The following is a 22,886-nucleotide window of genomic DNA, read 5'->3' as shown; positions in this document are numbered from 1 at the left end:
GCAACTTATTAAAACCTGACAGGTCAGGTATTATAAAGTGTAAAACATTTAAATATTGAATTACACAATCAGGATTTGTCACATCACCTCGAGTCTAAAGCCAGCAAATGACCAATCAACGACCAGTTTGTTCTAATTCATAGTTTTATACGCTAATGGGATGCTTTGTTTATGTTGCAGAGTTGGAAAATAGACCCAGAAAAAGACCCCTGCCGTTTCTATTAGGGAACAGCATTCACTAGGAGATAAATTTCAACATATTTTTGAGATTTGTTTGTGGAGGGGTGATATTTAGTACTACTTCTTTGGGATTGGTTACTATATACCAGTCTATGAACCCAGTCAAAGACTATACATGTAGAGTCACTGCAAAGTAACCTGCTAATAGCTTCTTACAGGGAAGAGCCTAACTCAATACAAAACAATTCCCTTGTTATCAAAAAATGAAGATGCAAAAATATACAAGACTTATAAATCAATATCCCTCAGATTCAACTGATAATATGCATCATCCTTGCCTTGAAAAACTGTGAGCTGCGAGAAATTCAGAAAAGTTTTCTAGCAAAATATCAGAAAAATTTAATTGTTATATGTATGTTATTATCTGTGTACTAGTAATGATAATTTGTACATAAATTATTGTCAAAGTTTAATTGTTTGAACCAAAAAAATCACAAAATATTTGAAAATTTAATAAAAAAGTTAAAAACAAAAGGGAGTTTTAAATGAAACAAGGTAAGAAAAAAGAATGGATGATTTACATAAAATACAGAAACAGGAGCACAGGATCAACGAGGACGTAAACCCATCATCAAAGCTCAGACCTCACAGCAGGGGAAGCTGTGAGGATGTAAACCACTTAACAAGTCTCAGACAATACGTTGACAGAGAGGAAAGCTGTGTTACAAACTTAGATGGACCCCAATCTTCTTTGTCAAATATGCAGGATGGGAAAATGGGACTGAGAAAAACCAGAATCACTATTTGGTGAGAAACTGTGTTTTATGCTAAATGTTTGAGATGATTAACAGTTTAAAACAATGAAAATGTATATAGTAAAATAATGAAATCTTGTTTAAACTGATATAGTCATTTTAAAGAGGAAAAATGTTTTTTGTAAAATAACTGGAACAATATAAATAAATAAAAAACCTGGCAATAATGATCAACAAGAGCTGTCGTAAGACAGCGCACTTGACTATGCCGCTTTGACTTAGAAGTAAATACAATAACGATGTAATATGTGCCTGTCAAAAGCAATAAAACAATCAAATTAAAAAGTGAACAAGAATCGCGATGTGACAAAACCAGGTTTTTAATGACAGGCAGAAGAGATTCAGTTTTAACTGCTTTCTTCTATTTTTTGTAACAGTGACCTTGATCCTAAGGGCCCCCAACACAATCCCATGAAAATCTTCCATAAACTCTTCCTACTAAGGCCAAAAAAAAAATACCTGTGTTTCCGGTGAAATGGCGAAAAACAAGAGCTGTCACAGAGACAGCGCGCTCGACTATTCCGCCGCTTTTCAATGTAAGTATTGAAAAGTTTTGGCGAAACATGCACGGATCACTGTTAGATTAGATTTCAATACAATACATGGTGTGCTGAGATATAAACATAAATGTGGTTCCATTCAAACTATTAACAAGAATTTCTAAGTCTAATAATAAAGGGCCATTATTTGCAAAATACAGTTATCTAACTTGGTAATTATTATATTAAGTTGGGTGGTTGAATACCATTGTATAAAGTCTCAATGCAATACATCAAATAGTTGCTGAGATATTATCCTATGTGTGCTTACATGCAAGACCTTAACCAGAATTTCTAAGTCGCATAATAAAGGGGCAAAAATTATATATAATAAAAGATAAGAGTTATCTTACTTGATTAAATAAGAAGGTTAAATAGATGGGAGCCTGTGTGTGAAGTTTCAATGCAATACATGATGTATTCGCTGTGGTATTGACTTAAAAGTGGTTACATGCAAAACCTTAACCAGAATTTCTATGTTGAATGAAAAAGGGGCCATTATTTTATAAAGTAGATGGTTGAGTACCATTGTATAAAGTCTCAATGCAATCCATCAAGTAATTGCTGAGATATTAACCTATGTGTGCTTACATGAAAAACCTTAACCAGAATTTCTAAGTCAAATAATAAAGGCCCATAATTTGCATTATATTCAAAAAAGTGTTATCTGGGAATACATATCTAATGTTTCAATGCAATACATGATATATTTGCTGAGATATTGACTTAAATGTGGTTACATGCAAAACCTTAACCAGAATTTCTAAGTCGAATAATAAAGGGCAATTATTTGCATTAAATGCAAACTAGAGTTATCTAACTTGGTTAATTAAGTAGATTGGATGGTTGACTACCATTGTATAAAGTCTCAATGCAATACCTCAAGTAGTTGCTGAGATATCAACCTATGTGTGCTTACACGCAAAACCTTAACCAGAATTTTTAAGTCGAATAATAAAGGGCAATTATTTGCATTAAATGCAAAGTAGAGTTATCTAACTTGGTTAATTTATTAGGTTGGATGGTTGAGTACCATTGTATCAAGTCTCAATGCAATACCTCAAGTAGTTGCTGAGATATTAACCTATGTGTGCTTACATGCAAAACCTTAACCAGAATTTCTGAGTCGAATAATAAAGGGCAATTATTTGCATTAAATGCAAAGAAGAGTTATCTAACTTGGTTAATTTAGTAGGTTGGATGGTTGAGTACCATTGTATAAAGTATCAATGCAATACCTCAAGTAGTTGCTATATTAACCTATGTGTGCTTACACGCAAAACCTTAACCAGAATTTCTAAGTTGAATAATAAAGGCCTATTATTTGCATTATATTAAAAAAATTGTTATCTAACTTCATTAATTTAGTATGCAAGATAGTTGGGAATACATATCCAAAGTTTCAATGCAATAACTGATGTATTTACTGAGATAATGACTTAAAGGTGCTTACATGAAAAACCTTAACCAGAATTTCTAAGTCAAATAATAAAGGCCCATAATTTGCATTATATTCAAAAAAGTGTTATCTGGGAATACATATCTAATGTTTCAATGCAATACATGATATATTTGCTGAGATATTGACTTAAATGTGGTAACATGCAAAACCTTAACCAGAATTTCTAAGTCGAATAATAAAGGGCAATTATTTGCATTAAATGCAAACTAGAGTAATCTAACTTGGTTAATTACGTAGATTGGATGGTTGACTACCATTGTATAAAGTCTCAATGCAATACCTCAAGTAGTTGCTGAGATATCAACCTATGTGTGCTTACACGCAAAACCTTAACCAGAATTTTTAAGTCGAATAATAAAGGGCAATTATTTGCATTAAATGCAAAGTAGAGTTATCTAACTTGGTTAATTTATTAGGTTGGATGGTTGAGTACCATTGTATCAAGTCTCAATGCAATACCTCAAGTAGTTGCTGAGATATTAACCTATGTGTGCTTACATGCAAAACCTTAACCAGAATTTCTGAGTCGAATAATAAAGGGCAATTATTTGCATTAAATGCAAAGAAGAGTTATCTAACTTGGTTAATTTAGTAGGTTGGATGGTTGAGTACCATTGTATAAAGTATCAATGCAATACCTCAAGTAGTTGCTATATTAACCTATGTGTGCTTACACGCAAAACCTTAACCAGAATTTCTAAGTCGAATAATAAAGGCCTATTATTTGCATTATATTAAAAAAATTGTTATCTAACTTCATTAATTTAGTATGCAAGATAGTTGGGAATACATATCCAAAGTTTCAATGCAATAACTGATGTATTTACTGAGATAATGACTTAAAGGTGCTTACATGCAAAACCTTAACCAAGGTGTGATGCCAACGCCGACGCTACCGCTGACGCCAGGGTGAGTAGGATAGCTCTCTTTATTCTTTGAATAGTCGAGCTAAAAATAGGGTCGGTAGGTCGACTACCGTATTTTCCCGCCAATTTTGCCCATGAAATCTGGTGTTTTTTGTATACAATACTCGTTTATAAGTCGATTTTTAGAAAACAAATACAGCACTTCAATTTCTACAAATCTGTGATAATGTTCTACCCAAACAGTCAATTATCAACTAATTTGTTAATTTGCTTGAGGAAAATCGCCGATTTTCTTGTCAACTGTGAGCTCCTTAAACTAGGCCTTCAAGTGGAGATAAGTGGTTAAAAATAGAACAAGTAAACGCGGATATGGATTTATTTTACTTATCTTATTTTCGTACAATCAAAGTTTCATTCATATTTATAGTGAATTATAACATTTCGGTCATTGTTTTAAGATTCCCAGACGACGATTATTGATTATTGTTTTTTTCGATCGTATGGTATTTTCTTCTGACGTCACAAATTGTACCGTTTGATCTGCAGCCGACACATTCCAATAAATGTGTTGTTAACTTTCGCAGGTTTTTGTTTGGATTTCAGTTAATGGGACTTAAGTAAGGCGAAATAAATAACCATTGATAATTGCGGATAAATAATAGAACAATTAATGAAATGTGTATTGGAACCTGGCAGTTAGCCTGCATGAATTCGCAAAGCCTAATCGTAAGAAGCCTGCATGATATACGCAAAGCCTAATTGTAAAAAAAGTAAGTTTTATTTTGGACATGGGTATGGATAAATAACACCGCGAACTATAATTCAAAATATTTTCATTAAAAAGACAGCAAAATATGTCTCCGGTGATCAACCACGTGCGTTTGCCAATTTTAAGATATCGGACAGGGTTCGCCGCCCTCCGCCATTTTGTTTTCCCGTCTCTGTAATACATAATCAGGATTTTTTTTTTTTTACTTTTATGTCGAAAAAAAGATTATGGTCGGTGAGGAAAAAATAGGGTCGGTCGGGTCACCGGAAACACAGGTATTTTTTTTTTGGCCTTATCAAGTTTGGTCACAGTATGTAAACCATAACTGAAACAGTAATCTATTTTTAGTAACAGTGACCTTGACCCTATGGGCAAAAAGGCAATCCATGAAAGCTCTGCATAAACTTGTCTAAAATTCAAAGTTTGGTCACACTATGTCAACCCTTACTTGAGTTATTCAGTACTAACCATATTTCTTTTTTAGCAACAGTGTCCTTGACCTATACCATAATTCTCGGGGCCCAAAAACACAATCACAGGAAAGGTCTCTATAAACTCTTTCTATATACCAAGTTGGTCACAATATGTAGACCCTTACTTAAATTATTCAATTAACCAACCCTTTTTCTATTAAAAGTAACCTTGACCTTGATTGTAGGGGCCTCAAACGCATTCCCATAAAAGGTCTCCATAAACTCTTCATATATACCATGTTTGGTCTCTTTATTTCAAACCTAGCTAAAATCATTCCATACAATATAAGGTGACTTTGATGCTGCCCTCCCACCAGCCCGCCCGAACAAGGACGCAAGTCATTCAAATAACTTGTTTTCCCTTTATGAAAATGTGGTTAAAAATATAAAAAGTGCCTTTCAAAAGAAATTAAAATAAAATCAAGGGCCATAATTTGTATTTAGGGTTAAAATGGAGTTATGTTTCTTGTTGTAAGATGGTCGTCAATAATTTAGCATTTTATGAAGTGCATTGAATGAAAGGTATAGAAGTTTTTTTATTAAAAAAATAATAAATAAATAAGAATAGTCGAGCTAATACATGAATATTAAAGTTCAAATATGCTGAAATTTAGTTACAATTACCATAATTCATGTTCTGTCTGTACAATTGTGAGTAATATCATTACAATGTTGATAATATAGGTTTATAACATATAACACAATCAGGCATTCATTGAAATAAGAATGCTTTTAAAGGCGCCAAAATCCAAAGAAACTTGTCGCTAAAACAAATAATTCTACATGAGCTTAAAGAGCATGTATTGATTTTCACTTTATTGATAAACGAAGTTAAACCTGATTTAACTCCTACTGAGAAAATTGAACGTGTTTTGGATTTTAAGAAGTTTCCTTTCCCAAACCTCAATTCTTTATGTAGAAAACTTGAGTTTATTGTTATTAAAGTTTATGTTTATGAAATTTTATTTTCATATTTTATACTTACGGCTTCGAAAATTCAACAATTTGCAGGTTTGGACTGATTTTGACAACTTTGGACTGATTTCAGTAACAGAAAATGGTTAAAAAAAAATGGTCTGAAATTTGTTCCTCTTTTATAATTTTAGTAAAAAATGGCCAAGTCAGTAAAATATGTAATAATTGTAATTCAGGAACCTAGTTTGTCATTGACATATCCCCAAAATACCCCCAATAAGAATGACAAGCAATGCAACCAGCTGCTTTAATTTGTTGGGGTATGATAAATAAATTCTTTTAATAGTCAGACGCTTGTAATCTTTCCAAACTCATGAGAGACACATAATTAAACAAAGTGCATTCAGCTATCCATTAAAGAACTGTTGAAACTGGTTCAGTAAGTCCCATAACAAACTGCTTTGCTGCTGATCATTAAATGATGATTGTCAATTATCAAACTGTTAAATTTAAATCATACAGTTATAAAAGGGCTGACAATTCCTGTTTATTTACAATACAGCTCAAATTTTGCTGACTATATAATGCAAATATTTTGGACATTGTTTGCCTTTCATTTTTTTCTTGTTCTCAAATAAAAAATAAAAACCTACTTTTTTCTTAAAATCAGGCTGAGTATATACAAGTGGATGATGTACAGCCTTTATTGCAGGTTTTTTAATACACATTTCATTAAGAGTTACATTAATTAATCCACAATTATCAAAGGTTATTTATTATGCCTAATGCAGGGTGGACACAAATGGTAACCCAGTGACAGGATTACCACAGCCAATTTGCTAGGGAGCCCGCTGGGTCACCAGATAAAAACACTGCCACTGTGGTAATATCATATATATATTAATCAATTTTTTGTCCAATTAAAAACAAAACTAAATACAAAACTTTGCTTTATCAATAAATAGACAATTTCCTCATGTATAGACGTGCACTGCCTGGTGTGACGTCATTGAATGTATTCCAGGTTGACGCTCTCTGCAGTGTGTGGTTATCAAGTACATACAGAGGAGTTAGTCTCCTTTAAAAACAACATAATTTTTGGATATTTAAGATAATTGTCAGCCCTTAATTTTATGAATAATCAATGAATAATGACATGATTTTAAATAAAGTCGGAACAAAATCACAGACCTGAGTGTCGTTCATTGAATTTTAGTATGACCAAGAATTCTATGCTTACTTTTGAATGTACAGCAGAAAATGTCCCGCAGTTGCCTTAATATTAGCATGCACATGGAAGAGTTTTTAAACAACTCATTTAATAAAACCAATCAATGATGAAATGGACATCACTAATGTGTCCAAAACGAAATATCCGAAAGTAGGTAAACTTTTAAGAAAATAGCAACAAGTATTGAAGTAATAAGTTTGGAGTAAATATTAACATAAAGAGTTTGTGAAATAATTTCCTTTTTTAAAATCAATTACTGTTTTCACTATTCATAAATACATAACTAAATTCAGTTTAATAATATTAATTGACAGTTACCTTATGGTTTCCTCGATTGAAATTATGTGGGTTACATCACACTATTATAACAGACAAACGATATAAATAAGCTACTGACGACGACCACAAGCCATTACAATTTTATCAAGAGTGAACTAAATGGCAAATCTATTAAAGCACATGAAAAAGAAATACACCTGTTGTGAGCAAACCCGGTGGTTTCACTTGTAGAAGTCAATTTGGAGAAGTGATTCCATTTATTTGAATGTTTTGGTATAGGGGCCATTGCAAAGACTAGTTTTAACACACCTCACTATTCTGTCACCTGAATTGTGATTTGTGAAAAGATTTATCCAAGGTATATACCACATCTCACAGGAATACAGCATGGTCGATATATTAGGCAAAGAAAACAAATTGGCAAAAGTAGACTTGCTTTTCTTGAAAAAGTTTCAAATAAAGAAATGTCATTGACTGGTTTACTGTTAAAGGAGGCCAACCGAGCACGTTACGGACTCAATCGAAAAAAATGTCCTCAGTCATCTCCTTTATGTAGAAACCAGGCAACGCGCATCTTTTCGAGAACATTTGTAAACGTCCAAAATGTGAGTGTATTTGAAGAGTAAGATATGATACTGCTGTGAAAATGGGCGCATTCGTAAATTTATATGGGGAAAAATATATTTCTTTCAACTTATTGATGCCAAACAAACAAAGAGACTTTTGGATTAAATTGGCTTAAGCCATACAGTATATCATAGAAATACGTTCAAATTATTAAGACTTGTTCGTTATAGATGTAAAATGCTTTGTCTTGTTGGATGACCTTACGTAAGGACACGAGTTGTTTTTTGAAGTTGTGGTTGGATTTTAATCGTTTTTATCTAATTTAGTATGTTTTTAATGAAAAGTAACTTCTAGCTGTTACTATTTGTAAATATTACTAGTTGATAATTCAGAACGAGTATTGTCAGCTACATATCAACATATACATGGTGTTCTACTAGTAACCTAGCTTTGACTTAAAATGATTAAAAACGTCCATTTGAGTTTAAGGGCGTTCTAACAGCATTGATCGAGGTATTTGGGATATTCACATTTTTATATTTGTACATGCGGGCCTGTTATGTTTAAACTTTTGGCTATGAGCTTGTTTCTGTAGTTTTTCACATACATTTTTTGTATTAAGTACTGCCATGATTACCAACAGACTAGCTCATATTATATACATTGGATCCATATGATAGTTTTACAGTCGATTAATTAGCACTGGGAGTAGGTCCTAGATTTACATCAGCGAAGATATATTAATTTTATTGACATAGTATGTACTTATGTTATTTCAATAGCTCACACCCTCCCCAAATATTGCTCGAATTGCGAATTGTTTGTTCTGCGCCTTTGCGTACACAATCATATATTACAATTGAAAGAGCTTTTAAAGACCATTAACTTTCCATAAAAGGGTAGTTTATCTTATTCCTAGAAAATGAGAAAAATCGTTAAAATTATCAAATCGATTTTAAAAATGTTATTGCTCTAAGATCATTTAATAAAAATTGGACATTGCGAAATCTTTCGCTTTAGTGTAATAGTGGTCTGTAGCCTTTTTCGGTTGTAAAAGACTAACAAATCGAACGCAGAATAATCAGTTTAGGCGCAGATTCGCATACTCCCCTCGCACCCATTTACCGCCTCTAATATCCTGCTTTTATTTCATGCACTTAAATTCCCACTAATTACATGGATTTATTATTAACAATTACATCTATAATAGAAATGCTTCTAAAACGTATTTAATTCGAAAATGAGCACTGTCTTCAACTGTCATCCGATATTGTGGAATTAGTATATTTTGTGTTATTTTATACTTCGTAAATGTGACACTCATCGTATGGATGACATTTTATAATATATAATGACTAGTTAAGGAGGATTGCCATTATAACCTAGGCATCCATTATGAGTGCTGATCAGGAACCAAAACGTTCATCAAGTATAAGACTAAGGCACAATCGTACAGCTAGTGATTTGGAAACCAAGGCCGAACATTCCAATGGACTCAAAGCTGTCAACACAGTTACCGGTGCTATTAATAGCTTCTTTAAATGGTCAACCTCTCCATTGACTAAAGAGTAAATATTTTGTCTCTTATTATTTTCTTTGCTTTTTATCTGAAAAAAGATGTTGAGTTTCCTTACTGCAATGTTATATATATACGCTAAATATATAATAATATATACACATGTCGTCTTATTGCAGGTGTCAGCTTTCTTGGAAAAAGCCTTAAATTCTGACATGAACTAAGAAACCCATATACAGTTGAACTCTTTTGAACTCTGTTAATCCAAAATCGTAGGGACCCCAAAAAATATTTCGAAATAGCGATATTTCGGATTAACAATTTCCAGAAAATGACAGCATTCACTAATTATACATGGCGTGAAAAATTAAGTCCTGAAGATTGCCATGTCAGTTGTATGTTACCAATATGATACATTCGGTTTGAGTGATCTTTGGTATACGTGTTTGTTGAATTATTGTTAAATAAATGAGAAATAATTATTTTAATACTACTAAAAACAATATTAAACACTCAACACAAAATGACAGCACATGTATGCATTCGGAACATAGCACAGTTGGTTACATGGCCCGGCTCCAGATTGTTTGGTAGCAGTTCAAGTGAGTTATGCGGCATCAATTAATTGTGCTCCATTGTCACTTCAAGCCAATGCCCGAGTGCAATTGCAGTATGGTGTGAAAAACTATGAGACGATCCAAGTTCAAATTCAGGATTGATAAATAGTTGTAAAAACGGGAACGTAAATTTTACTTCGAATTAGCGATTTTTTCGGATTATAGATTGAAAATTTAGTTTAATTAAGAAGGAATTAAATCGGGACTGAAAAATAATTTCGAAATAGCAATAATTTCGGATAAACGGTGTTTGGAATAGCGGTGTTCAACTGTATAGGTATATATATATATATATATATATATTTAGACACCCATTATTAGGCATAAGGATATGTTCCATGAAAGCTTAGCACAGGAACAAACGAAAATGTGTCAACTAATTTCCGTTGTTTTTTCTGGTATTTTAGGAATATGATAAACACTTTGGCAAATTTGGGTATTTCTTCATCAATAATTATAAAGAATTTTATATTTTTGCAACGTAATATGCACTGACTCAGTTAATACCATACAGAGCTAAATCCCATTGTTTTAACCCTTTGAGGAAGTCAATAATGTTAGATCAACAAGATCTGGGCTCAGAGAATGTTGCACTTGATAATGCATCCTAATTGCTGACTGCTTAAAGAAACTATTGAGCAGTCTTTTTCCCCTTTTTTCCTATAGTATTTTTCATTGTGCAACATTTATAGGAAGTGATCAAATTCAATAGATGCTATCTTTCAGTAAAGTTTACTTCCCATCTTCCTTTTTTTATAATATGAAAAAACAACATATTGTCCGGCCGAAAACTTGAAAATTTATTTCAACACCAGTGAAGTCATGTTAATACATTATGATTTAGTTGTTTGTTATTTATATAAAATAGATGTTAAAGTGGTATTATAGAGTAGACAAGAAAACTGCCAAAGATCAGTCTTCGCACTATTTTTTTTCAAGCACTAGCCCAGTCGGGCTAGCAGCCTGGAAAAAGCACTAGCCCGAATCAAGTTTCACTAGCCCGAACCAAAATAACTTTTTAACAGAGATATTTTAATATATGTGTAAGGTAATAAAGCTATAACACCAGTAAACTGTTTTCTTATTTTAATCTCTACTGTATTCCATCAACAATGAAAACACAAGGTCTCCTGACATCTCGCAGTCGCTTTCTCCGTCACTATCGTCTCCATCATACATCATCTTCTCTTGCACCAGCGATGTCGTAGTTGACTGAAAGTAATGCATGAAATGGCATAAAATTGATTTGTCAAAATAACTGTTCAACCGAAAATAGTATTTACTAATTATTGTAAAATTCAGTACAAACAGTTATATTGTAACTGAGATCTTTTGTTTGATTGTGATACCTGGATTTCACTGGTACTTTGAGAGCTTGTGTCTGCCATCTCGTCTGCCTGGTCCATCTCATCTGCCTGGTCGAGATCAGAGTCTGCATGGGTGATGACCTCCTTGGGTCTGGCAGGCTGCTTTATACGCTCTCCTACTCATTGTGAACATGTACATTGTATTATTAAAACATATCTAGATTATTCAATTATTGTTTGTCATGCTTTTGAATTCATAAAGTTTCATATACTTTTTAATGACTATATTAATTCCTGCTGTATTTAACCTACCATCCATTCAGCGATGGCTGCTTTAGGGTCGAACTCTTCGATGGTTGGAGACATGATCTTGATAGCCATCAAATCATTCAGTCGAGTGTTTCCAAGTCGTCCTCTTCTCTTGGTCTTGACTGGAACTTTCGTTTTCTTGCCTTTTCGTAAACCTTAGTTACCTCCATTTTAGCATCAGGCTTGTCACCAGGAGCCTTTCTTTTCGGGGTAGCTCCTTAGAATTAACGTAGAAGCGACATCGTTCAGTGTGAAGAAATGACAGCTACACGAATAGACTGTATCCCATTCTCAATTTTTCAAGCGTCCCTCAAGTACACGAAATGTTACATTTTGAATAAGCATTTATCGATCTGATGCGAATCGCGGTAAACCAGTCATAGTGCAAGCGTCTATTAAGCGCATTTCAATAAGCGTCTAGGTAGCCTGTTGTAACAGATACGGATACCGTATTTTTTCGGATAATTATTTTTCGGGAAAAAATCACTCGACAGGGCGGGCTAGTGACTTGATTTTTTCAGTCGACCGAGCGGAAAACAGCTCGACTCGGTCGATGGTCGAGTGGGTTACGTCGAAGACTGAAAGATGGTCTACTAAGGTATCGGGACCTGCATATTTACTATTGAACTAGGACCTGGATATATTACCAGCATTGTATGTCTCTGGTAAGAGATGCTTGGCATGGAAGGCAAATAACTATTTTGTTCCAAAAATTTTGTCGTCTTTCTTTCAAATTTTCTCGAGCTTCTGGTAGGGAATTTTTATTGGAAAAAAGGTCCTTTCTGTCATTGGAAAGATGAACGAATACGGGCTATAAAAATCGCCCTAAAAACCTAACCCTGATTTTTTTTTAAAGAAGTTTTGAAAAACCTTTATAACTTTTCCCAACCCAATTTTAATATAAGTATATAATGGCAAGCTGAAAATAGATCTAAATGCCAATAAAGACTGTCTGTTTCTTGTAACATGTTGAAAAAAAAGATGAGGCAGTAGGTGGGGATTTTGTTTTTATTCAAATCACGTTGAAAATCTGATCAAATGATATAAAACTGTAGACTTAAACTGAAGATTTAAATTGATTGCATCTATTTCTCTTGACATAGCAGCGGTTGTTTTTCACAGTCTGTGACTCTTAAAATTTCTTGGAAATATGCATTTTCGCTTAAAAAATGAATTTCCAAAGAAATAGAACAGCTCAAGTTATGACAAGACCCAATTAAGATAAAAGGCTTCAAATTTAAAATGTTTTACTGATTTTATGTTAAATAAAAAACAAGACAGATTCTCTTGCTTAGATTAATGAGTCTTTCCATCCTTGGTTACTATGCTTTTTGCACTGCATTTAATGTCATCTTTAATTTTGACGCGTCATTCTATGCGCATTAAACAGAAATTGGTGGATGTTAACAAGGGAAACTAGACCAGTGACTCAATAAATGCTTATGAGGTAGATAAGGGGGCAGAGCATAGGGGCTTTGCAAACAGTACCTGAGCAGATACCGTACTCTTTGCAGTTTTAGACAGGAGAAATAACTAGAGAAATTTCATTTAAAAAAAAATAAGCTTCTTAAATCAATGGGATGCAAAGATTTACAATTGAAAAATTATTAATCTGGTTTAGTGAACCATTGCAAATTAAATGGTGTGAATGCTTATTGTCTTATTACCTCCCTTTTCCTTGGTTAAATATAATCTAGCTTTCAATTGCAATATTTAAGAACATGTTAGTGTAAGTAAGATTATTTTGTATTAAATTATATTTAAACCAATAACTTCTTACTTAAAAAGTGGAAATCATAAGTATATAAGCAACATCAATAAAGGTGTGATGTGCAGATTTTACAAACATGGTGTGAGTCATACTTTTTGTAATGTTGCATTTTGTTATTGCCATTAATGCATTTTTTATCATTCTGGGTCATATTTTGTGAAACAAGGTTATGACAAGTCATTTAGATATATAATTCATACAAAAAAAAGTTTACATCTCTTAAACACACTGGGACTTTAATGGTTCCTGACTTCAAAGTGTTAAACATCATTTCATAGGCATTAATAAATTCATGAAAAGAACATTTTGAAATATTTTACTATATACGCATACAAGCAATTTAGAATGTTCTAAATTCTTACAATATTTATAGTTTTTTAAGTGCTATGTCAAGCTTTTAATGCCCAGGATAGTACTAACTATTGTTATCTGATCTAGTTTCTGATTTTAACAATCAAAGTTTGCAAGCTAAAACAGGAGTTCCTGTTAAAGTTAAACATTGTCAGTTAAAATGAGTTTATGGAGAAAAATCATGCGGTAAGATTTTTTGGGGGGTATTTTTCCGTTTCAGTATTATTTTACCAATTTTCAGTAATTTTCATTAAAATGTTTATAAAAACAGAAATTACTGCCTAACTAAGTATAAGATTTATATGTTAATTCTAATTCTTTGTTCATTTAGTTTAAACACATAAACGATCATCTTCATTCATTTAGTGTTAACATGTCAACAATCATACAGGATCAGCATGTACAAAAGATTTGATGTCTGGGTTGCTTATTTTTTTTTATTAAAAGCTTTGTTAAGAAGAAATAAGCTATCATTTATAGTTTGATTTTAAACTCATTTTAACATTATTTGCCTTAATTAATAATTTGTCTAGAAACTCAAATTGATGTGAACATAATTATGGTATGTTTATATTACTATAATTGTGTAAATTTGTGTGATATTGTGTAAACTTTATTGTGTGCTTAGTGAATTGAAGTGTATGGAGAAGTCAATCTGACAGTATCCTGTTACATATACACTGATTTCTATACTTACTGGTAGCAGTTTTATTTAAAATAGTAGATAGACAGTCTCCGATAGTTAAGTTGAATTATTTTTTTTAGATGTCAGACAGACTTACAATGTTAAATACTATTTTTAATTGCAGAACTTCTTTAACATTTTCAATTTTAACTTTTTTTTTAATATAAGTAATTTACAGTTGTGAATAATACCATGTTAAATGAGACAATGAAAGAACTTTCTAAAAATAACTGAACAGTTTATGGTATTATTTATGAAGCTCTACATTCTCTTTAAAACATCAGGTGGAAAAAGTGACAAAGGAGGAGACCATTTCATTTAGTTACATTTAATCATCTCTTTTAAATAAAGTAAATCTCTGCCAAATTATGTTAGACTGCATGCTAATAGCTCTTACACTTCCCCTTCTTTACCCTCCCTCCTCCAATAGGTGTCCACCCAAGAGGTGGTGGGTTGGATGCTTACTAGGGGCTCACATTCTCTTGACCTTCCAAACTTTGACACCGATACTGAATCTAATTCATCCTTTACAGGGAAAAGACTGACCTTCATGATTCAATAAGCTTAAAATAGTATAATCAGTCTTCAATCACAATAGAGCAAAACCGTAGTATTTTTTAAATTTACATTAATATTAGTTATAAATATGCCAATGCTGTTTGGAAAAAATGCAACAGTTCAGTATTAGGTGAAGCTGCCCCAAGTGTATTGTCATTAAAACACATTCATTAGTGATAAGTTGTATTTGATAATGAGATTTTAATTGCATTACAGGTGCTCAGAGCTGTGAGGAATTGGTAATGGTGCCTTGCGATATTTACTTAACTTCCATGTTTTCTTGGAACAATGTTTTGCCATTCCTTTCATTTTGTCAAGTATTTGGCAAATATTAGAATGATAATGTTGTGAACTAACATGTGAATAATGGTAACAGTGTTCTCAATAAGAACGGGCTGCTGGCCAAAATGTACCGTTCAAATTGCAATTGGGCTGGTTTAAATTTGGCAAATTAATTGAATTTCATGTTGATTTGATCACTTCAGTATTTGAGACAATTCAACTGAAACTTATTGAGAACTCTGGGTAATATTTTGGTTGATTATAGAGGATTTGTTCAAAACATGTTGGCAAGCATCTGTTCAATAATGTTTTGATTCAACACAAATTCTAGAATTTATGCAGATTTTGTCTGTGAATTTGGTAGTAATTTCGCATTTTGCTTTCCAAGAAAAAGGCTGCCTTGAAATCATATTTATTATAGTTGTATAGGCTGCTAGTTAATCACAGTTGTATATTTTGCCAAAAAATGCACTTAAAAATATCCTCACTGAAGTTATATCTTGCAATGTAATTTTCCCCTTAGTTTAGTCATTTTGCTGTTTGAAAATTTAGTACCCAACATGTTGTACTCCACAATATATGAGATTATATATTTTATCCAGTCCAAAAACAACAACATAAAAATCCATGTATGCCTAGGAATGTAGTCTAGTTTTGGGACTCGTTCATGTTTTGGCGCCAATTTTTTTTCCAGGTAATGCATCAGAAAACTATTTTACTCTTTGATACTGAAATTGTAGAAAGAAATACACATTAAGTAAAAAAAAATGTTTTAATGAGTAGTGAAGGCATGCCGGTATACAGGCAATGAAAAATGGGAAAACTGACAACAAAACCACACACCCACAAGTACACAAAACTTATCCTTTAAGCCTTCTGTTGAATCACATACATTACTTACGCTCAAAATTCAAAAATGCGAACTTCAAAGACAATATTTGAGCATATATCAACATTTGTTGAAGCGTTCCAGCTGTCAGTAATTTAGTTATACCACTACTAATGATTGTTTGCCACACTTGATTTGGTCATATATATAAAAAAGTGCATTTAACAAAAACATGAGCGAGTCCTGGTAACCAGCATGTAACAGTCATCTTAAAGGAAGATTGACTTTCACTGATAAATGGCCATCAAACTTGTAACAACAAATCTAGATATTCACCGTAAGTGAATGCTTTAATATGTTAAGAAGATACAATAAGCTGTTCAACTTTTGGGTCAGTCTGGAAAACACTTTACCATTGCATGACTTGAGGGCTTCCACTATTTTGTTATTATTCCTGCACATAAAATAGGATCTAACTTATATAGACAAAAGTTGTACTAACTTGTGAAAGGGACAAATGACACCAGATGGTCCCAAAATTGGCAATTACAGTATTTCCTCAAAACAGTCCTAGAATTGTCAATACAAGCTAGAATGAGCCAAATAATACATCACTTTACATGATTAAAAGAGTCTTTTGTCGCTGTCTCAGCTGAGTTTACCCGTTTAAAAGTAGCGTGTAACGGTTTCCAAATTTATAGAGTGTATATTTAGCATGTAAGAGTCACATGATACATTTACCGACACTATTTTTAAATTTACTAGGATTAACATGGTACATAAGCCTAGTAAATTTCCAAAGGAAAAATATGCAAAAACTGCGAAGATAAATGTGTTGTTAGCGATGTGATAGACATCAGTAACTGAACGTTATCAATTTTTTGTACGTTTTTGATAATTTTCTTTTTTACTTGCAACTATATCATCTGGTGTCCAGTCCCTTTAACAGAAACTCTCTAAAATAAATAGCCTCGCTTGAGATTTTATATGAAAGATGTAATTTACAATAATTTAAAAAAATATACTTCTCTTTTCAGTCTTGAAAATATGATATTTTCATAAAATCTGAAATGTTTTGTTATCCAATATTGATGAAATGGTAACTGTGCAAACATATTTTGCTTATAAAATATGCTATTCATTATTCATTTATGCAGTGCTAACAATTATTTTAACATGGGCAATGTTAATGTTTTGTGTGTATTGCAGCCAGAAGGCTCGTTCGTTCGACTCTCTGGACCGAGCTTCTAACCAGGATTCTGTGTCCGTGTTGCACACAGACCCTTCAAATATGAGTAATCGGTAAGGCTATTTCTTGTATCAGTATTAACACATCTACACTCAACTGAAATAATCAAGGGTCATGTTACAATGGTTAAAATATTGATATAGAACCAGAGTTACAGATCACTTCTTACTTGACATGTATTGTAATCCCTAGTGATGGGATATCGGTTGGAGAACTGCAACTGATTATCGGTTGGAATCGGTTAGCAAACCGATGCGATATATCGGAATAATAATCGGTTAAATGTTATTTATTTTAATAATTTTCTATTCAGATATTTATGTCTTAAAAGTGACTGTTTTACTTAAATTCTAATGATCTTTTGAAAAAGTAAAGAACTTAAATTACAATCTGGTGTATACAAAGCTGGCATTTGTGAGAACTGACTGGTATTATAGTGGTATATACCTCTGTAACAATGTACATATCTAGCATACAGCAAGGAAGTACAAATATTTAGTTTCTTTGGATGATAAAACTGTGATCGTCTGGAAGAAAATAGTCATTTTTTGGTAATATTATTGTAATGGTTACGTTAGTGATAAGTTGCACCATGTTACTACTGCTTGTTGCTAGGCAGACATTATAATATTACTACCAAAAAATTACTAATTGATTTTAAGAGAAGCTAGAATGAATCAACTGACATCTTTTAGAAATGACACATTTCTTTTAATTTATTAGGAATTCAGTAACATAACAGCTACAGCTTAAACTACTAAAACTAGAACTTTGCAACAGACTAGAAGTAAATATCTCTGTACAAACGCAACAAACTGAATTGTTTGGCAAAATACAAAACATTTCAAGCTTGGCAAACTACTTCAAAGTAATTAACACATTTTCACTTAACTTGCAAAACTTAGAAACATTACAAAGTAAAACTTTGTTTATTGTTTATGTTTACATTCTTTATTGTTTATGCCGTAACTTTACAAGGCCTTTACAAACTTGATTCTGCTTTATATACATGCTCTATTTACACCCTTACATCTCAAGTTTGATACTTTTTATTTATGAAAAACATTTAAAACAAACAACAAATTTAAACACAAAGACAGTTTACAACTTATTTATAATAATTTTTTTCTAGATATTTAGTACAAACATCAGCATTATTCACATAAAAAACTGTTTTACCCTTTAACATGTACATTGAAAGTCACTGAAAAAATCAAGTTGCATAAAAAACTAAGTTCTTTCCACCGATATTACATAATAATGGATATAGAAATGTCACAGCATTTTCAGGGCTTTTTCTGCCCATTTTGGGAAAAAGACCCTAGACATTTTTGGAAATTTTGCGTCGTGAAAATGCGGAAATTGGGAAATTTTACAGTGAAAAGAAAAAGCTGTCTAGTCTCCTGTGAATAAGGAAATGATTTAATATTAGTTTATTTTCCCTTTAAAAGACCCACAATGGCTGAAATATCAATCCTTGGGGTGTAAATATCTATTGCAATAAATCATGACATATAATAGTTCATATGTCTGAATGTAATGAAAATCAATGATTTCTGGGTTCAATTACCAAAAAAACTTACAATCACATAATTTATTAGGATGTTGAAAATGAACCAGTACAGGTAAAAAGAATTTCTAAAAAAAAAAAAAAATTTTTTTTTTTTTTTTTGGATTGGGATTTTTTTCTGAAGATTGGGAAAAATATCTTATATTTTGCTTTGGGAATGGGTCCGATAGTCGGACCCGTGGGTACTATAGAAAAAGCCCTGATTTTTGTCTCTTGTCGACAGATAGATTCAATCGGACATACCGTTATAAAATACGAAAATCTATCAAAGTTTTGCTAATTCTTTCGAACTTATTTTTTGACGCTATGGGCGCTGCCATATTGACAGTTGTGCCTAACTGTACGATGTTAAATCAATTTTCATTGGATAACTGCAACGAAATACTAACGCTTCATTGGCTGACCATTTGCCGGCATACTTCGGTTTTAACCGTTAAGCATTAATCATGTCTGATATTTCGGATGCTTTAAACTTTCGGACAGGCACGCGTTCTTTCTATTAAAGTGGGGACAATATATTAGCAAAACATTAATGATGATTACACAAACACAGCTCTTGAGTTCCAAAATATAATGCTGAAGCCTGACATTAAAATACCGGACGGGAAATTTCAAAAGATTCAACTAACCGGTGTTTTTGTAAGTCTTTTTACAAAGACGACAAATGGCGATGTTCATATTCAAATTGTCCTTCGTTGGTGGCAAATTCAGGGCGATCTTTTGAAATCCAAAGACTTTCCATACATTAGACTTAGTTTTGGATCCTGGGTGATTAAATATCTCCGACTCTCTATTGCCATCTGCTAGAGCGGCCATTTTGCGCGCTTTCAGAGTTATTTCCCATTCGGAAATCTTCGTTCGTACCCGTGAGTATTCGTACCCGTGAGTATTCGTACCCGCTATCGACTCGGAGAAAACACAATCGATTATCGGAATCGGTTGGGCTTTTCTAGCCGTTAATTGATTATACCCGCTAATCGGCCCATCACTAGTAATCCCTTATGTTATTTTATAAAGTGTAAATTTGTACACCTTTGTTTTATTTAATAAAGTTCTCTGTGTTCTGAAATTATGAACTATTGTTTGCAAATGTACTTAACATTTCCAAGAAGCATTGAATGATCATGCTCAGCCCTAAACCACTCAATGAATTGTGAATCAAGTGGTAATTCTTTAATCTGTCAATCAACTTAATCACACATAAAGAAACACATTTGCTGCCATCAGCGAATTGGCATATTCTTTTACATACACTCAGTGACTGAAGAGGCGGGCACATATCCATACATGCTTCTTTTGCATTTGTTTCGTCTCCATTGACCAATTAAATGACATCTATTTATTACACTCACAAGAATGAAAAATGATACACTTTAAAAGAGTTGAAATTGAGTGTTAGCTGCCATTGGGGATGGCACAAATGGACTGTTTCGGTGCTAAATGGTATGGTGATTGTGTTTTGTTAAACTGATTGACAAGCACTTTTGCTAGGTTTATTTTCAAACAGAAGAATGGGTTTAAATTACTGTTTAAGACAATGAATAAAAAAATCTATTAAAATGATTAAAATACCACAAAGTCATTGTAATTGGTCTATAATTTTATGTATAATAAATATTATCTGAAAAAGAACAACTAAATGGTATTGTTTATATAGCCATTGAAGAATTAAAAAAAGTACATCAGTTGTTGAGGTTATTATGTCAGTGTCTAATGTTAATTTCAATCTTCATACAGGTATTTAATGATAGTGTACAGATTAAAGAAGAACATGCCTTAAAACTGAGTTATTCGCTTCAAAGAGAAAGGATAGAAAAAGTTGCCATATAACTGCTACCTAATTTAGAAATGTAGTGTTTATATGTAGCAATTGATAAAAGCAATTATTGGCAGGCTCAGACTTATACAATGGGCAGGGCCCGAGTATTGGCAAATATTCACATACATGTTTTATATTCTCCCCATTGCTTTACATATCATGTCTGCATTTCAAATGCATACACTTTCATGATATAGTTTTTTTACACTGAGTTGCAAGCTATATTTATAACAAAAGCTCTTTACATGAAAATATTCCAGGGAAATTAATCTAGAATTTTTTTTTATGTGATATTGCTGAGATTGCCAAATCTTTACAAATAAATGAATTCATGTTTTTTTCCTTTTAGAAAACTATAAATCATAATTGTGCTGGATTGTGAAACTGTGAAGATAGAGTTAGGACATGCATGTCGTTAATTACATGAATGTAGCATTCAGCATTACATTATCTTGCTGTCCTGCTAAAAGCCAATAAACATTATCTTGCTGTCCTGCTAAAAGCCAATAAAAGCTACTAAGAACTTCAAAGAGATATTTAGAGATACTGAGAGTTACTTTAAAAGCAGATATCATGTGTGGCTGAATTTAGTAATGTACTAAGTATTCTCCACTGATATTTTATATCCAACAAAATCAAATAAACATATAAAATATATAATTAGAAGTATAATAATTGAACACCAGCTGTTCATGTTGGAGACAATAAACTAAGGAGAGGATGATGAATGTCACTATAAAGCATGGTAACTAGTTTCAAGGCATTCATTCACCTGTTGCCAGAAAGCAGTGTCTATAATTACAAACAAAATATGTGTTGGATATATAATATATTTATAGTATCAATATTTTACGTCACCATTCTCAATCTGTTTCATTGCGCATACATAAAGGGCGAAGAGGATCAATTCATTTCCTTGCAATATGAAATTTGTTATCAAACTTGGTTTTGTTAATGCGATAATTCAAACTGTTGAATAATTTTCAGAAGAAGTAGTGGATTATCTCGCACGGATTCTGCAAAATCCAAAGAAAGTTCACCGGAAGTAGGCAAAGCTTTACTTGGCCGCAAAGCATCCAGCTCTTCTTTTAAGCGGGAATCTTCTCCAAATGTGACGTTCATGTTCGCAGACGATTCATCCAGTATTACAGACTCCTTACCAGGGGGATCTGGTCTGCAAAAAACGCCGTCCCGGAAATCAACTGATAGTAGTGATAGTCAGAAAGGCGGGGAAGGGCGGGATGGGAGTATTGACCTTGGGGAGAAAAGTTTCGAGTCATCACTCAACATGATTTTGAACAAATGTTCGGAGACATCACTGGAGGTCATCAGTGATGGGAGGGAAGATGGGAAAAAGTCGGGATCTGACAGGAAGAAGAAAAGTACTCCGTGGTATAGCGTAAGTTTAACAAAATGATTTCTTGACTATAATACATGTATATATAGTTCTTATAAACTGATAAAATATTTGAAAATGTACAAATGAAATCATTTTTAGCTTGTCTGATTTTCCAAGAAAAATGAGGTACATGTATTGTTATAACGTTTGTGTCTTTGTTGTCCAAATTCTTACTAACCATGGTCTAATTCGTAAACTGTTCTTGATATTCCAGCAAAACAAAAGTTGCCAGAAAGAATATGCACATGTACAGCAATGCCCATTACTCTGGCTTTAATATTTTTGAGTACAATGTCCCTTTCTGTAATGAAAAAATCATTGTTTGTTTCATGCATTTCATTATTATTAGTATAGCATCATACATATAACTATATATCAGTTTACCTTTTAATGTCATTTGTTTTATCTTCTTTACTTTTTATAGTTTTGATTTGCTGCTAGGCAAAATAATAAACAAACATACTGCTTTGATAGGGTTATGGTTATAATGGTTAGCTTACGGCAAAATTAATTTATTTGCTTCTATTA

At 32.6% G+C, this 22,886-nt stretch overlaps 2 protein-coding genes across 5 annotated transcripts in view; one reads left to right on the top strand and one right to left on the bottom strand.

Annotated features, from left to right (window-relative positions):
* LOC128234805 (leishmanolysin-like peptidase) overlaps positions 1-7,589 on the bottom strand; it is a 32,438-nt gene extending 24,849 nt beyond the window's left edge. Inside the window, exon 1 of the mRNA XM_052949325.1 lies at positions 7,569-7,589. The gene's annotated coding sequence lies outside the window, so the exon portion shown is untranslated. The remainder of the gene's footprint in view (positions 1-7,568) is intronic.
* A 1,612-nt stretch (positions 7,590-9,201) lies between these two features.
* Positions 9,202-22,886, top strand: part of LOC128234172 (protein Aster-B-like) — a 43,147-nt gene continuing 29,462 nt past the window's right edge. The window contains exons 1-4 of one of the 4 annotated variants that reach the window (XM_052948215.1): positions 9,540-9,664; positions 15,427-15,449; positions 17,531-17,623; positions 21,947-22,358. In XM_052948215.1, coding sequence (XP_052804175.1) covers positions 17,613-17,623; positions 21,947-22,358 — 423 coding nt within the window. In that variant the 5' untranslated portion in view covers positions 9,540-9,664; positions 15,427-15,449; positions 17,531-17,612. Of the gene's footprint in view, positions 9,665-12,486; positions 12,511-14,112; positions 14,154-15,426; positions 15,450-17,530; positions 17,624-21,946; positions 22,359-22,886 lie in introns of those variants that run through there. The other 3 variants (XM_052948213.1, XM_052948212.1, XM_052948214.1) reach the window with 3 other exon arrangements.

Source organism: Mya arenaria, chromosome 5, assembly GCF_026914265.1.
Source record: "Mya arenaria isolate MELC-2E11 chromosome 5, ASM2691426v1".
In the NCBI taxonomy this organism is placed as follows: Eukaryota; Metazoa; Mollusca; class Bivalvia; order Myida; family Myidae; genus Mya; species Mya arenaria.
Note: the sequence above shows the minus strand (reverse complement) of the source record. Positions and strands in the feature narration are given on the sequence as shown.